Source organism: Dinoponera quadriceps, unplaced genomic scaffold, assembly GCF_001313825.1.
Source record: "Dinoponera quadriceps isolate SergipeBrazil2010 unplaced genomic scaffold, ASM131382v1 scaffold1872, whole genome shotgun sequence".
Taxonomy (NCBI): domain Eukaryota; kingdom Metazoa; phylum Arthropoda; class Insecta; order Hymenoptera; family Formicidae; genus Dinoponera; species Dinoponera quadriceps.
In genome coordinates, this window is record NW_014555944.1 from 638,271 (window position 1) to 656,243 (window position 17,973).

The following is a 17,973-nucleotide window of genomic DNA, read 5'->3' on the forward strand; positions in this document are numbered from 1 at the left end:
CTGTACAGGGTGATTATAAAGTTCTGCGTGGCCGATGCTGATGGACCGATGAATGGATCGATTATTCCTCGATCCCCCCGGGGCACCGGCGATTTGGGACAGTCTTCGCGTAGAACACGGCGAGACATTCGAGAGAGCGACGGTCTCTCCGCGGGTAAGGTAAGATGATCGTTTTACAACGTAAACCCGTTAGAAAGGTCGCGGAGTGACGGGCAATTAAAGGGAGAACTGAGAGCGCGTAAAGAATTAACGATTTTAATAGCGATGAGCTTCTCGTCCGGTATTTACAAGAGACTAATATATTCCGTCGACAATATTTTAATATTTCATCGACGTGCACGCGCGCGTATATTTCCGCTGCAAAGCGAAGCTTCGGGAGTGCCGGGACTTTTTTGCCAATCTGTACCGCGGCGAGTCGCGACTTGCGAACTACACACGACAGCCGGACGAGAGGATCGATCGATAATTCTATTTCGGTTACGGACAATTACGACTGATTCGACCGCTAATCAACGGCACGGCGGGTGGCTTTCTCCCCGACGATCCGGCAAATATCCTCGGAACGATCTGAAAATGTTATATAGAGCACTGTGCCCACCGCGCGCAACGCCCTACTTGCGCAAGGGCAGCGTCCCCGAAACGCGGGACCGCGTCGCGAACACCAATTATCATCGCGGCGCCGATATAATTAGCGGGGAAAAAAATCGCCGATATCAATTAACACTCGCTCGCGCGAGCGGGGAGATTTTTCAAACGAACGGTCCATCGTCGTACTCGCGCCGCGATGTTAAAAGACGCGTCCGCGCGGTTCAATTAAATACATTTCGGGGGACCGTGATAATCCGACATCGGGCGGAAACGCCCAGCGGCGATCGACGCTATTTTCGTAGGAATAGGTGCCCCCGCGAGAGCGGCTTATTAAATTCAGGAAACTTAAACACCACCTGTTGAGGGTCTTCGTCCGCCGCGGTGTCGTTCCGAAAAGTCACGCCCGAAAACTACTCCCCGAACTGCACACACACACACGCATGCAGACATACACACACATACATACACGTTAGAAAGATTCTTCAAACGAGAAATCGCCGCTGCGATTTTACTCACGGTGGGTGTGAAATCGCCGCCGAGAGTCGGCCCGCCGATTTGGACGGCGGCCAGCCACTTGGAGAGCACTCGTGGTCGCCAAGTAAAAATGTCTCGTCGCTTCTTCCCTTCTACGTTTTTTACCCCCTCTCCCGCTCTCTGTCTCTCTTTCTCGTTTGCCTCACCGACCGCCAAATTAGTTGGCGGCCATCGTCGGCGTCGCGCGTGTGATCGCCGGTCCAATCGGCGTTCCGATTCAGCGGCTCGTAAAACAATACGCGACTGATTACTCGATAACTTTCGCGCGGCGGGCGAGCGGGCAGGACGGGGGAGGGGCGGGAAATGATGCAGTTGCAACGGCTCACAGTGCGGAGAACCGGCTTTTGCGATTCATATACGCAATAGAATTACCGGTTCGCGCGCCGTTGCTGTCGCGTACGAATACCGACGTATTAGCGCGAACGCGAGCTGCGTTGCGCTCCATCCCCCCTCCTCCCGGTCCTTATTCTTCTTCAATTATTACTCTTCGATTACACACGGCTTCGGTCGGCCGTTTCTGGAATATTCGCCACGTTGCATCGGATACCGCGGCTCGCGCCCGGAGAACTCTTGGACCAGCCGAAAAGAAGGGGAGGACGCGTGATTCGATTTCGAAATTTCCGAAGATACGAATGCACGGATCAATATATCGTCGAAAAGAAAGCTGCTATCGGGGACGAGATAACCGTGGTTATTCGCGGGGAGGTTGCTCCGGCATCTGGCGTGCATTTGTCAGGCACCGCCGCTTTCGTATTACGAGCCACGTGACCGGGTTTTTTTCCTCGCGGTGGCCCGACTGCGTCGAGGATGCAGCGGAGACTTCGAAGACTTCGGTTGACCGATTGATGAGATGAAGAGACCCCTGGTCGGAAGAAAAGCAGCCGACAGCCGCTATCGACGGCTACTTCAAAGTCTCCCTCGGGGCCCGGTGCGGTCTCGCGGAACCGAAAATACTCGAAATCCCAAAACATCTGTCAGGTATCACTCCCCCCGGTACCGCTGTGTCCGTGTTAAATCAGGTGAGCGATTCGCACAAAGGCCGACGACGCGCTCCCCTTCTCGAGCGCACCGCAGAAGTGCATCGTCGCGGAAGCTTCTTTCTTCTTCGTCTTCTTCGTGCTTCTCGTTCCGTTCGTCAAACGAGAAACATTCGAGACCGATCGCAATTTTCCTTTGTCGCTAATAAGAGCCGAAGCGCATGCAGATAACACGAAGCAACAGGGTAAAAGATGGTGCAAGTTAGATGCCTTCGATTAGAGCGCTGAGCGTTTCACAGAAAGAGAAAAAAATATTGAAATGAAAAGCGACATTGTACGGGGATGCAACGATGGATAACGAGATGGGTGGATTTACATTTTACACGGCCCGAAAAACCAATTGCGATCAAAATAATTAAAATTGGCGTATCTGAACCTGTTAACGAGACTGCCGCGCGTCAGATAGTTCGGAATAACGCATTAGCGGAAGCCGAGACTAAAAATTCCACACGAGCCAAATTGTCAGATTAAGAGAACAGATTGACAAGAATTTCAAATTAATCCGCCCGAGAGTGCTCGCTCTTTCTCTTTGCAGGTTAAATTGCACGCATTAATGAATTATGATTTGGAGTATCCGATCATCGCACAACATCCTTTAAACACGTAAATGAACGGTTGAAGATCAAACTGACCCACAGACGCACAAACAAACGAATGTTTCTCCGTTTCGTTTTTGGCTGCGATATTCGCGTCTTTACTGCATATTTTTGAATTTAGCGAAGTAGTATCAATAATACTTGAGTGAATTTCATAAACGATCGTTTAATTTCTCAAGAATTCATAAGTCCACTTACGGGCTAAAAGTAGAAAACTATTATCTCAAACTTTCAAAGATTGTATAGATATTACTGATGGGCAATCTTTTAGAAAAATTCACTTTTAGAATTGATCTTGAATCGAAATAATTAGAATCGACTTACTAAAAAGATAATTAATAATTATTTATATACAAGAACGATTCAATTCATTCGAAATATGTTTTAAGAAGAATAAAAATGAAAATTTATATATGATATATGATTGAAAAATAAAGATAACACAAAATAGGGATGTTTGCACACATTTAATAAAATCGATTTTCTAAAAAAATCGATTCAAAGTCGAATAACCTTACTAAAGATATTCGAGTAAAAAAGAATCAATATGATAAAATCGATTTTCTAAAAAGTTGATTCAGAACTGAATGTCTCTAGCACAAAGATTTTTTATTACAACGATTCAGGGTGTCAAAAATAATCAATTTCTTGTTTTTAATCTCGACTGCTGCCAAATAAAGGTTGAAAAAACAGAAACAATAGGTGTTTTAACAATGTTGTATCTTTTGTCGCGTACATTTGCAATAACCACAATGTGGTTCAAAGTCAAGTCTTTCGCATAAGCTTCTTATGTATTCAATTAGGATTAGAGCATAAAATAATTACTAATAATCAAAGCATTTCTGTGTGCAAAAGTCATAAATAAAACATTCTTCAGTTGAAGCAGTAACTCAAATTCTGATTGGCTGAGATCCTTGACAGTAACTTTTGCTTACTGTCAAATTTATTATCACTCATACGTCCTCTGAAACACATTCCTGAAGCAATATCCTAATTATATCAGTTGCTGAACCCAGTATAAATTCCTCATTAAAAGAAACGACATTGATGAATAAGAACATTAAAAGATCGAAAATCAGCTCGCTATTGAAAGAATCGATTCGTACAAAAAGCGACCAGAGAAAGATTGATGATTATTCTATTAGTCGTGGGCGATTCGATTTCCTGAAAATCGAATCGCCCATGACTAATAGAAATATCTACACTACAGGTACCTTACGTAAACGCAAAAAAATGACGAAAAGAATTTATCTTAATAGCTAACGGCATCTGAATATTCGGACTATTTATAGCATCAATTAACCTTCCATCTCAAAAGGACTTGTAGAAAGGACGAGTCCGGAGCATTCCTTCTTGTAGCAATAAATCTCCGCAACACGTCGAGGTCCGATCACTCTAGAATTTTAAGCCTACACGTGAAACTGCTTCACTCCAGTAACGGCAGATGGCCCGCGAGGGTCAATCTTTGAAACTGCACCGCTACACTCACCCTCTATTGTACGAAGGTGGGTTTGCAAGCGCGCGCACGACAGAGGTCCTCTACAACTTTTGCCACAGAGGGTAGCGGCGGTGAAATTAAGAAATCTCGAGAACACGGGATACGAAACGTTTTAATCTGATGCCCCGGCGTAATCTCGCCGACCAACGTTTGGAAAACAGATTAACTATAGTGATGTGCGGCGCATGCCCTCCAGGTTCCGCGCACCCTTAATCCGATTTGAACGTCGACGTCAGCTACGTGAAAAACACCGGATGGATGCGCCGCCGACGTTTGCCTCGCCGCCGTGTACACTTGCGAAACGATCGCGCGCGCCGCTGTTGGCGTCCGCGATATCGCCGCCGCTTTTCCCGACCAAGTTCTCCCACGACGCCGCTCTCTCGTCCGTTTTACGCAGCACATACGTGTACACGTATATATTTTTTTATCGGATACCGCATCACGCACGATTGCAGTCGATTAAGCCGCCGCCGCCGCGATTACTGCTGACCGGCGGCAACGCGAATTCACGACGGCGTGGTAAATCGAATCTGAAGAAATTCCTGCGAGATAATATCACGAAATAATGCATCGCTTTTCCGACCTCGTTTTTCCGGCGCGAGTCGAGCGTTTTTCGCGCAAAACGCGATCTGCTCTGCCGCGTTTTTCGTAATTTCGGCACAATTGGAATTATTCTCGTATTCACGGAGCAGTGAAATGTTTTGAAACGACGTGTAAGGAATCGTAAAACGGAACGAAACACGGGCCGAAATGTACACGCGATTAAATTCATAGAACGCGATACGCATAATCAAAGTGGCCCGATGGCTATCGCGGCTACCCGTAAAAAGCTCGCACACGTGCACGCACACACAATCGCGCGGTCGTCAACGCGCTCTCATCCAAAGCGCGACACGCGCATCTGCTTCGCCTTTTTCTCCTTCGTCCTTTCTTTTTTTTTCCTCTTCATTCGTGTTTTCATCTCGAAAAGATCCACCACGGCCGAGCGAATTGCAGCCAGACACAGCCTATACGATTAACACGTCAGAACGGCACAAAAGCGACTTCGGGATGTGTCATGGGAATCATTTTCTTTTTTGTTGCGCGGTGCGCAAGCAAACCGGGGCCTCGGGGGGTGCGCGAACGGACCCCTTCGATTATGTTGGCACACACGAACGTTTGTCTGTGGGGTACCATGATGCACCGCGCGCGCCCCATCGTTATGACGGGCCGTTTCTCGTCTCAGAAAAGACATCGCCGCGGACCACGAGAGTATAAGAGAGTTACGGCAAATGTTTACCTCCTTCGAGAGTCCGTGATACACTTGGGTTCGGTGGACGCCACAATGGCATCTGTGATGTAATCCTACCCGATTACTTTGTCATCCGGGCCGCGTCGTGCCGCGTTATAAAAGCTCGCATCCGTTATAATCCGAGAAAAGAGTTTAACGCGAAACTAAATATTTTCCCAAGCCCGTCGGATCTTCCGGGTAATGAAAAAAATAGGAGAGAATGAAAACGGATCTTCTAAGTCGAGGAAAGAAAGAGAAGTCTCCTTTGCAGTTTCGTACGAGAGGCCGCCGGTAGGGATAACTATTTCGGTAAATATTTGACCTTTTTTTCTGGAATTATATCTCACGAGTCGAGCGAAATACGGGACGAAGACAAGCAGCAAATAAAGGGTGCATAACCCCGAGCGCCGAAGTAAGTTCCGTCAAAGCCACTCTCGCGAATCGATATTAGTCGAGAGCGAAGGTGAATTATAAATTGGGCCGAGTCTTCAGACTTCGGGTTTCCCTGAAGCGCCATGAAATATGCAACGGTCTTAGAGGGTAGTTTCGATCCGGACGGCGGGGAAGGAACGAACGTTAAAATGGAATTAACACACCCATCCGCCCAAAAGTCCCGGATGAGAATCCACCCTAAACTATTCGCGGGGATCATTCGACCGGATGTCCTTTCACGTTCGAGAGGGTCGACACGTCCTTCGGGCTATGTCCCGTGTCCTTCGAAATAAATGTAATTGTCTAGAGATTGATAAGAATTCCGTCTCCCCCGATAAGGAGAGCGCGCTTTCGATTAGTCGACGGCGATTAGATTTGGAACTTTTCATTATATACGCGCGCATTAATAGCGACAGGAACTCTCGGATAAAATGATTTCGGACGCGATCTCCTTCCGTTAAAATCGCTTTAAATCCATAACCGCTAAGCCGCGTCTCATTAGTGTTTTACGCGAACGCCGGTCCGCGCCGCATTTTACGATTCTAATGATGGCCAGCTTGTTGGACCGAAGCGCAGCTACTCTAATAAAATAAATCATGCGCGGTGGAGAGGGACCGATGCTGCGAACAGCGCTGCCGGTTCAAATTAATCCCATTGTGCCTGGATTTGGTCGGGGCGCCAATTAAACGGATTATTATCGCCGCTACCGTCATTACTTTTTGTAAAAACACTCCGCTGGCCCGAACAAATGGCAAAATTTTAGATCGCCCGTATTCCCTTTCTCGCGAAAATGACTCGCTCGTGTATCATTACGCGAAAGATACGTGTGTATAATATTTTCTAAATATCGCTATTTATTTATTTTTTTCCAACACCTTCTCATAAACGCGAGAATCGTATATGATGTTTTCCGCGAGAATAAACGACGCGAGGCAAAATATCTTTCTACAAAACAACGATAAAAATGGAAAAACACGTCAAAATAATCGATAATTAAAAGCATCACAAAACTATGCTAAGTTCACGAGAGAAGTAACGAGAATTTAAATTTGGGAAATATCGGAGAAATAAACGCTCGGGGGAAAAAAAAACATACGGACGAAAATATTTTTCGCTCCGTCGCGATATCAATCGATAAATTCCCCAGGCTGCGAGCGTCTAATCTAACAAGATGGCACCAAACAAGCTGCTGAGACACGCCGTTCCGTCTGATTCAAGCAAGCCGCTCCTCGCTACCCCCGCGTCGCCGAATTTGCCCCTGCCACGCGTGTGATCGTGTCCCTGCGAATTCTACTACCACAGTCGGGAAATACACGGCGGGTCGTGGCGAAGATGGCTACCGGAAATTGCTGGGTGACCTTACTTAGGAGTTAGCGCTAGAACTTAAAGGGACGGAAGACCGTCGAAGGGTTATCGCGTCGCCCGGGGCACGAGAGCAGGGAAGGCACGAGCATTAATGAGGCAATACCGGGAGAGAGAACCTAACTCTCCGTCCTATCCTGACTCGATGAGCCATCCCGAATTACATTGTCTTCGACTTTACTTGATTATGAGATAGTCCCCTGATACCCACACGTGATACCACATCGCGTCTACTCGGGAAAAAGATTCTTGCGACACGCAGCATTTTCGTCGAGCATTGTAGCGTATTGCATTCTTTTTCATCACCGATTACTCGTCATTAAATTGACGCAACAATACCGGCGCGATTTTATCCTGTCTTATGGCGAGTCGCGCGGTGCGATAGCGACTGCAGCATGACGAGCGAAAATATATATATATATATATATTTGACGTATCAGAGCACATGACGACGATTATCGGATTCCTAAGCTTCATCAGTACCACGTGATGTCCATGTCAAACTAAAATTGTTCAATTAGGATTTGTCACGTAGTACCGATTCTCCACACATATCGCGTGTCTGGTTTCTCTCTCTCTCTCTCTCTCTCTCTCTCTTTCGGCCGTCTCAATCTCTCTCCATTTCTCTCTCTCCCTTTCTTCCTCTCTCGATCGTGCCTTCGTCCTGCATCCACCCAACATGGGGTCCGCAACAATACTACGTAAGGGGCTGCAAGTAATAATGCCCCGGGGCATCGATCATGCGGCGAGTGCAAGCGCGTACGTTGGTATACGGGATTTCAAAAACAAGGCCTACAGTCATCTTCAAGCTGACCTGCCCGGCTCCTCCACGAGGTGATCCACGTCGACGTGAGCGCGCGTAGTCGACACGCGCGCGTGCGGAAAGTTGTAACGCAAGTCCGATAAATTCGGACGGAAGTGGACGCATCGAAATTTTTAAAACTGCCACGAGAAAAACTCTATACCCGTACCGAAATCAAACTGATGGAAATCCACGCAAATCCAGACAGATTGAAATAAAAATCCTATCTCCATCTATCGGGATGCACGGGACTTTACACACACCGGGGGGGATCTATTCGACGTCGCTCAGAATTTCATAGCCGGGTGTTTTTCGTCGAACATTAAACAACGTAAATGTATTTAAGAGCCGGGCGTTTCGACCAACGAAAACTCGGGCCGATCAGCGGCGCCCATGGCGAGATCCGCGTTGCGGAAATCCACGTGGACGCATTCGTGTATCATCCTCCGCTTTGTTCATCGTTTTACGTGCGAAAGGAAGTCGAACCGTGCTCGAATCTCCGTCTCCGTGTTGGAGTCGCGGCAACATTCCGAACTTTGCGCCGTAACTGTACCACGCGGTAGTGCGAAACGGGGTAGTAGGTACAACGAGCCCACGTCTCTCTGTCGTCCGGTATACACTATGAAGATTTCACAGCGCGCTATAGAGAGCGAATCTCTGTCTGTGTGTATGTGTGTTACGTGGGCGAACAATGTATGTGTGCATGAGGGTGTGTAGCGTTCGAGGGGTGCGTCCCGAACACGTGACGCCTGATTCATACACAGACTGCTACGGAATCAATTTGTAATCTTGACTCGAATTAAGGACAGCAGGGGGTGGTGAGGGGGTGGAAGTGATGAAAAGGAGGAGAGAGAGAGAGAGAGATCGAACAGTGCGCAACGAGAGAGAGAGAGAGAGAGAGAGAGAGAGAGAGATAGATGGATAGAGAGAGGGTGGTAAAGAGGGGGACAGCGGTATAGGTGGATACGTTTATTGGGAAGCGAGTCTGGCATTTGATTCGAGAATGTGCCACGGGTATACTGGAATCTGGACTGGCCTCGTGTTGAGGGCATTATAGTCGGGTTGTAGGTTATTAGGTGCGCCGGCTAATAGGCATCGATATAGCGTATTAATGGCAGGTAACCGGACGGTGATAATGGGTATCAAAGGACAGTATTGCGAGAGCGACGCGGCCCGATGAGCGTGAGCGATGGCTTTTACTTGCCGCGTTTTATGGAAAAATATAACATAATGCTATTAGCCTGACGCAATCCGGATACGCGCGTCCCTAATGCGTGTTTGCGTTTTTCGAACGACGACCCGAGTGAGAGAGACTTCCATCAGCCGGCGTGTGACGCACGGTTGAACATAAATCCCTGAAAAATCTGTAATCATCGTCGAGACTAGCAGAATTCGAAGCTCTCTTCCCTCCCCCCCTCTCTCTCTCTCTCTCCTCTCTTTCTCAACATAGACGAGATGCCACAACGAGAGAGGCTGCGAATTCACTACTGATCATCCACCGACCGGATCACGATGTCGGATATGCACTGTGCGGGAAAAAAGAAGAATGCGCGAACTCGCGCACCGCGATTTTTCCTGACTCGCCGGCTTTGCAAAAAGAGAACGCGCGCGCAACACGGGGACGCGTCGCGCGAGCCGTAAGATCGTACATAACTCTCCTCTTTGTCGCCGTGCCGAACTTAACGTACGAGCGCGCTTCTGACGAGAGAAGAGAAGACTCGCGAAAGAGAGACGAGCCGGCGAGAGACAAAAGGGCGTAGGCGGCAGCGGCGGCGGCAGCGGCGGGCGGGGGCAGAGCGTGGGGCAGAAAACGATCGGGAGCAACGAGAACGGAAACAAAAGCGACGCGGGGCGATACGCAGTATGGCGACGCTTCCGGCTCGCTCACCACACACAATGCACTCTCTCGTGTTAACTTCTGTACCACGTAGCTCGGTCTCTCGCACGCCTCACCTCGTTTCGCCTCGTCTCACCCACGCCGCTTTTCCCACATCTCGCGCCGCTTCTCGTACCTCATCTACCCTCGCGGCGAAAGTCGTACATCCCCGTTTCACCCCGTGAAAACCCCGCGATTCCGACGTGTTGCTCGAGCCGCCGTTAACCGGAATCGAAGTCGCGCTCGTTCCTTCGACGAGCACACCATGAGCAACAAGTTAAATATCCAGGAATTTTCACTGATCCTCGACACGGTTACGCCTGATGCAACGTTCGCTGCTTTTTATATCGAACCATCTCGGTCTCCCCTCAACTCGACCATTTTCTCTCGTGTGAGAATCGAGTTTAGACACGCTGCGACAGCCGTTACGCGAGTAATGTACACAGAGAAAAAGATTTTGTTCAGTTTAATAAAATCTAATTGAAACAAAATTGTTTCTTTTAAATGGGACAAGCGAATTAATGTTTGATTTCTCAAACAATAAATATCTCTGCGTCAAGTGGTATATTCCTTTTGTATTTTCATTCAAATATTACAATGATTGTCACAAGCAATAAATTATTTGAAAGAAGTAACGCTATGTTAGAAAAATATTAATCCTTTTAGTGCCGAGCAAAAGTATCGTACCTATGCGAAGAATACCGAGCCAATTTGACGAATTTGCAAGGTTTGGGAAAAAGCTCATGAAAACCAAACTAAAAATGATATTTACAAAATTCAAAAAGCAGCATATTACGAAATAAAGAAAGAATAAAATAATGCCAATTGTATTTCAATATTTGTTGAAAATCATACGAATAACATCAATATAAAAAATGATGAAAAACAAGTTTCTCTTCTACAAACAATATTTGCACATAAGAATAATCATCGTTTGATCACAGTTTTATGTAGATCACGTAGTATGAAGTATATGTATTACATTTTTAATCATTTTTAACAAAATAACTAATATCGGACCTGAGAACGAAACTGTCCCGTGTCGAGTTTCTACCTTATCGCTCCAGCGTATACAGAGCCTCGACACCAACCAGCATAGAATATAACAAAAAGTTAAACCCAAAAACAATTTTTTAATTCTTTTGTAATGAAATTAGACCGTTTATAACGTTTTATAAATTTATTTTGAGATAGAGCTTCCTTGCAATGCGAATAATAAGACGTCCTAGGATACGCGACAATATATCGTCGTTGGCACTTTTCGCAAGCGTTGCGAACGACGATATATCGTCGTTCGGCACTAAAAAGGTTAAAGAACTTCTTTGTTTCAGCAAATCAATATTTAATGTGTAACGAAATTAATTTTCTCTTATTGAAAACCAAATATTGTTTTCTTCTAAATACTGTTCTTCTTTATCAAACAATATGATTTATTCTAATAAAACAACATTTCTATTTAAACAAAATGAAATTTGATATTAAATTATGTTGTTTATATTAAATAAACCCAAATCACACAACACGTATATTAAATCCAAAGAAACTTTTTTCTCCGTGTAGTAATTAGGAACTTCGAGAATAATTAAGGCTGATAATTCCGGTGTCGACGCGTCACTGTCGCGTAGTGGCCGTGCAACCTTTCACAGATGCCGAGTCATGACATCGAGTACGTCTCATAACGCGAATCTCTGTAGTCTTTGACACGGTCTGCACTAGAAGATATTAAAACAGTGCGACGCTTTTGCTGGGCACTGGCAAGGAAACGGAAGCCTGACGACATACGCGGGGATGTTTTAAGAAATTAGTCCTCGTCGTTGTGTGTCGCAAAATGACGCGATTTTATGGCCACGTTTGACCCTTTCGCCGAGAGTGGCGTTATTAATTACTTGTGTCGTCTCTCTCGCAGTCAGCGCCCTCCTGCACGGTAAAACAATACCGAGTTAACGCTCAAAGCTTTCGTCTTTTCGCGACACATCAAACGCTGCTAGTTGCAGATGCCCGATATATGTGCGTAATATGTTGAAATTTAACAAACTAAACACAAAAGTGCCTATCCATCCTATGTATAATTAACGATTCATTCAAAATGCCTTTATTTTATTTGTAAGAGATATACAAACGTACAAAAATTGCCACAGTAAATTTCTCAAACGTAACTCGGAATGTCGGCTGAACTAAGAACGTCTTTATATACCTCTGTTTACGAATTTTCCCATAGATGCAAAGTGAATGGCAATAAATAACCGTAAAAGTAGAGGAAAAAAAAGAGGTTAATTTAAAACGAATTTTCAGTCACAAAGAAGTACAAACGAGTCTAGCCGTTTAAGGGCAAACCGCTGTGGAATGACGCCCAAAAATAAAATTAGAAAAAAATAAAGTTTCTTATTACTACTAAGAAATTGCACTTCGCAAGAAAAGAACCCTTTGGTTCGAGATCTGGTAATAAAAATTTCTAAAATTGTAAAACTACCTCAATAGGCCAGTGACCTCCATTCCGCCAACAATGCTAGTCAAAGAGTGCCGAACCTGAGAAGCCATGAGAATGTCAAAACGGATGCAGTGGTACGCAATACGGCAACAGTTGTATGAGAAATTGTGCTACACATCATGAAAAAAAGTGTCACAACACGCGCACAGAGCTCATTTTTCACCGCTCCGAAATACGCTCATGCTCAAATTTGTGCGCTTCCATTACACGCGATACACTTTTTGTTCTCATGTCCAAAACAAATCTTCTGTTTCGGCCGCCGTAATAAAGGTCAGAGCTTGGTCGACGTGATCATTGCAACCCCGCTGAGCATTAAAGCCTATGTAATTTCGGAAAAGTTGATTTTTGACGTCACGGAATAACAAATGCACCTTGCACCTGTCGCGTTTCCATCGTTTCGTCGCGAACAAATTTAATTGTTTTCAACTTTCACGCGTGTGTAACATCGAGATCAGAACGTATCAGAAATATTCCGAATGTGCATCGCGATCGCTCAACTAGTAATTTGTTGAGATGATTTCGACAATATAACGTACCGATGGCGTGAGAAACAGAGAGGGGAAGAGGAGAAGAGGAGGAAATAGAAAGACTAAAGGATGATTGAGAACACAAGATACTATTGAACTCAATAGCGATAAAAAAAAATTAGCGTTTTGACCTTGCCGAAATCTATAAAGTCGGATCGCTACAACCCTTTTGCCATAAATCTTGTTTAGGCTCAGAAATAGAGATTCAGAAAATTGATTAATGGTTTTTCCTTGACAAGAAGCACACTTTTAGCGCGACTAATTCTGTTTAGAATTGACGCACAAAAGATCTAGAATTGGTTTTCTCATTTTGCATGAAAACCAATGAAATAAGGGATTCTCAGCTAACACATACATTTCCATTGGTATTTTTTTGGTGAAAACCGTTCGCCTCTCCGTGTGAACATACTATATTTATTATCCCTATTAACACATTTCGTGCGGGAAACGTACTTTTACGTTTTCTGCAGTCTGTCATTAGAGCGCGGATCACGTAAAAGTACGTATTTAGAAGATTTGTGCTGGAGAGCGGGCATCGTATAAATACGATGGGCATTGTAAGTGTGTACGTTTTTTTTTAAATAATCGTAGAACATATATTTAAGTGTAAAATAAAAAAAGTTTCGTTGAGAAAAACGAAGTAGTTATCGATTATTGCGATTATTGAGAAAAACGAAGTAGTTATCGATTTATTGCGATTTTACTAAATACTCCGCGGAATTCAAAAACGCCCGCTACACACGTAAGTCCGCGGCGAAATATACCTGCATGCAATGTGTTAAGGGCCACACGTACCTTACGGACCTTATATCCGGAACAGACATTCAATACAAAATCAATTTAAATATTTGTTCGAGAATTAGATCCGTTGTATCACAATATTTATTCAAACGTGCACGTTCAATAATAATGCAAAACAATAATGTTATTATGTTATATATAAAAATATCACGCGTAGTATTATTTTATTCCTTTTATTGTGCCGAATCTCAATATATAGATTTTTGTAAGAATTTAACGCTGTTTGCATTGTGATAAAAAAAATAAGCAAATTTTCGAAAACGGATTAATGCTAGTTTCCTTTACCAAGATGCAATACATCCTGTTTTCTTCTCCGAAAGAGAAAAATCTTTTTGAATATCACCAAATTACCATTGTCGAAAACGGAGCAGTGAGTCGCAAATAACCGTTGCAAAACGCGTGTTAAACGTTCGGAAGTCGCGCGCTGGCACGCCGCCCGGAGAGACCGCGGTAGCCTTGGAGGTCAAGAAACGCGTGCGGTTCCGGGAGTAGGGTCGTAGGTCGCGTAGTGGGGCGATTGGAACACGTGCGCGTGAGAATTCGTTGTATAAACGTGACGTAGATAGGTAGAAAGGTAGTGTGACGAGAGCGACGCTACGGCCAGCATGACGAGGAGAGCAGAAGGCGAAGGCGGAAAGATCGAGGAAGGGAGACGGACGGAATGGCACAGATGAAGATAGAACGAGAAGGAGCGCCGCAGGGTGACGAAGGGTGGGAAGAGGAATGGAGAGACAGAGGGAGAGAGAGGTGGAGAGAGAGAGAGAGAGAAAGCGAGAGCGTGCGGGAGCAAGAGAGAGAGGAGCGGCCGAGGTCGAGTGAGGTACGTTAAGGAAGAGCGGAGGCGCAAGCCACCCTTCGCGAGCCAGGCGGCAGGCAGGCAACCCCTTTCGCAAAGCACCCCCTAAGCCTGGTTAGGGGCGAAGGCGGCGAGCCGCGGAGGCCACAACACGACCGCCGTCCTCATTGGTCGACGCGCTTGGCCTGGGTGGGGCTCCGGAAAAATTGGAGGGGAGAAAAATCCCCTCTAAATAGCTGCGGCTACGTTCGCTAAAAACTAGAATCCGCTCAGCCGGCACCGGGTGAACGTCGATTCGGCTCGAACTTTGGAAAAGTTCACCGTGGTAGGCACCGCGGATGCGAAACTGTAACTCCGACGAGTGAGAAGGTGTTCTTTTTTCGCCGAAAAACGGAGGTAATAAGGAAGTAATGTGTTTATTGTTGCCGTATTCAATTAAGTGCGACTGCAGTGGATTGCGGGAAAAGCAGTGATCGCAAACGTGACCGATATAGTGTTCGCGCTGGTGTGCAAGTTTCGTTGAAAATTGGGCATCTTAATTTCCCCACCAAGAAGATCCGCAAGGATTTTCGGGAGGATGCCGGAAGGTCCGGATAGAATGGAAGATTATACCGCGATTTATGAAGCCTTACGAAACTTTCACGGTGATTTGGTGCAAACGGGCAGTCCTGTCATTATGTGTTCCGTGCTACCGCCGCATTGGAGGTCGAATAAGTCCCTACCGGTACCGTTCAAGGTCATCGCGCTTGACGAAATCAAAGACGGCACTATGGTTACTATCCGGGCCGGTAATGAAGACAATTCCTGCGCCGAACTGAGAAATTGCACAGCTATCATGAAGAACCAAGTCGCCAAGTTTAATGATCTCAGATTCGTTGGCCGTAGCGGAAGAGGTAGCTAAGAATTTGTGTCCTGCATAATGTTCCAGTATGTCAGCTCCAGTATGTCAGCTTTTGCATATAATTTTTTAGAGAGAGTCAGTCGATATGAAGCAAAAATTCGGATTCTATCGTGTTGCAAATAAATGATAACCAGTTGAAAAGCTGACAGCTCAAAGCAAAAGAACGCTTTTATCTTTATGTAAATGATTTTTCACTTGCTACTTAACGGAGTATATAGGAGAATTATAGCGGACAAAATATGTAAATTTTCCCACAACATTACGTTCCTAAGTTGATCAATCCTAACGGTTCAAATGAAACGCACGCAAAGTTGGAATTGAACTCCGAAGAAGTCGTTCAGTTAGAAAAATGTTATGTTGATCAAAAAGTTCGGTTTGTTTTTTGACAAATATATTGCATGTATTGCATTATATTGCATGTAACACAGGCAATAATGTTGATAACGTTCCGCTGCCAAAACATAGTCGAAGACAACCAGACGACTGCATTTGATTGATGAATTCGTTCCATTGAATGCAGCGAAGTAAAATTGGACTCAAAAATCGAGCCGAACTTTCCGCCCGAACCAACGGTAAATATACCAATCGCGAGAGAAAAAAAAAGAGCTGCATGAATCAACCGTAGTCGCTCAAATGTCGTAATATCGCAAGGATAGAAAGGGAATGTCGAAGATCTACGCGTGTACGCGAGAATTAAAGCTAATGACAACGTGTCATTATATTCTATAACCGAAATTACGACACATATCTCGATCGCATGTATTATTGGTAGGTCTTGTTTTGGTTTGCAGGAAAATCGTTTTCGCTGACTATTCAGATTAGCTCGACGCCGTTCCAAGTAGCCACATACACCAAAGCCATCAAAGTAACAGTAGATGGACCAAGAGAACCTCGATCCAAGTCAAGTATGTTCAAAAATCGTATATAAAACGAATGTAATTCGTTTATACGCAAAGATACGTAGTCTCAACTCACTTTTACTGATAAAAGAGACTCCAAAAGTGATTTAGAAACTACCTGGTTGGCTGAGAAGCGACATTTAGGATACTTCTACCAATAAAAGCGGATTCAGAATATGGGCCAACAACGTATAATTATCCACATTATTATCGCGATGGAAAAAAATCGTTTTCCGGTAAAGAGTAGAACGCACAGCACTTGTCCGTCGTAAGGATGTTAAATATGTTCGATGCAACTCGCGTAAGGCGCGCTGCGACCATATGTCGCAGAAAACACCGACTAGCGCGAAAATGTAGCATCGCGGGAAGAGAATTTTGCCGCGGCGAATTGAAAAAATCGGCACTCCGGACAGCCAGCGGATAAAATGCGTCGCGATCGGTTCGGTTCGTAAAAGTAACGCGAGCTACGAGGAGGCAGAAGTAAACTAACATAAAGGGCGATGTAACGTCGATCGCGGGATCGAAAGGTGCGGCAAATGGGACATTATTAGAAGGGGGAATTGTCTGGTTGGCAGGTCCAAAGTCGTCGGAAGCTCCGCGACCACCGTGGAATCCGCAAACGGGCGTCGGAGCCTCGCGGGCGTTTAATAATCCGGCGTATATCTGGCGGACCTCAAACCGCGAGGTAGTGGCGGTGCCGCTGAACGGTGCCTGCCTGCAAGCCCTCGACGCCGAGCGTCGCTCGCACGTGCAAGAGCGAGCGCGCGCACATGCACGCCCGCGCAAGAGCACATGCAGAACACACGAACACACGCACAATTGTACATGGCGCATGCACACATACCCACACGTAAATACACACGTACGCGAGACCACAAGCACGCACACTCGCACGTACACGCATTTACACCCACCCACGCCTGGCATTGTGTCAAGCCGCGAAAACGCGATCTTCGACGTCATCGTCGCCGCCACCGTCGGCGCGTTCTTTAGCTACCGCGTTTATTTTTCCCGAAACTCCGGTTGGTCGGCGTGGCCCACTAAATCGGACTGTTTATCGGCCCGACTCCCGGGAGCAAAGGAGCCGGCAGGAGACGCGGGGAATACAACTCCGCGGAGTCGACAGCGGCGACAGGGATACAGAGGAAGAGAAAGAGGGAAAGAGACGGGGACGCCTGGCAAAAGAAGCCGCGTTTACGCGTTTGTTTATCGCGCCGCATATGGCGGTAGCATGTGCCGCGCCACGAAAACCCGCGCCACGTCGTATAACGGATTTTATGCCGCGCTCGTATAAACAGAGATACACTAGCTGCTTCTCCGGATCGTCCGGGAGAGCGCTGTTAATCTTCGCTTTATAGGTCTTGGGTGGCCGTGTTCGTGTTTTCTTCCTTTTCTTCTTTTTTTTTTTTTTCGGCTGTTCGTCCGTTCGTTAGTCGCGCCACCGACTTCATCGTTGGATGGGGGAGGATCTTGTAACGGTTTCGCGCGTTTTTTTCATTCCGACGGATTTATTAATGCGAGACCGCGCGATATAAATTGAGTGAATAAAAGAGGGAGGGAGGGGGG

General features: G+C 45.9%; 2 protein-coding genes across 4 annotated transcripts in view; one reads left to right on the forward strand and one right to left on the reverse strand.

The window, feature by feature from the left end:
- Positions 1-17,973, reverse strand: part of LOC106745960 (runt-related transcription factor 1-like) — a 108,000-nt gene that overhangs the window by 34,985 nt on the left and 55,042 nt on the right. The window lies entirely within an intron of this gene.
- The window catches only part of LOC106745961 (runt-related transcription factor 2-like), a 9,700-nt gene continuing 6,620 nt past the window's right edge, over positions 14,894-17,973 (forward strand). Inside the window, exons 1-2 of the mRNA XM_014622035.1 lie at positions 14,894-15,500; positions 16,300-16,413. Of these exons, the coding sequence (XP_014477521.1) occupies positions 15,185-15,500; positions 16,300-16,413 (430 nt within the window). The 5' untranslated portion in view covers positions 14,894-15,184. The remainder of the gene's footprint in view (positions 15,501-16,299; positions 16,414-17,973) is intronic.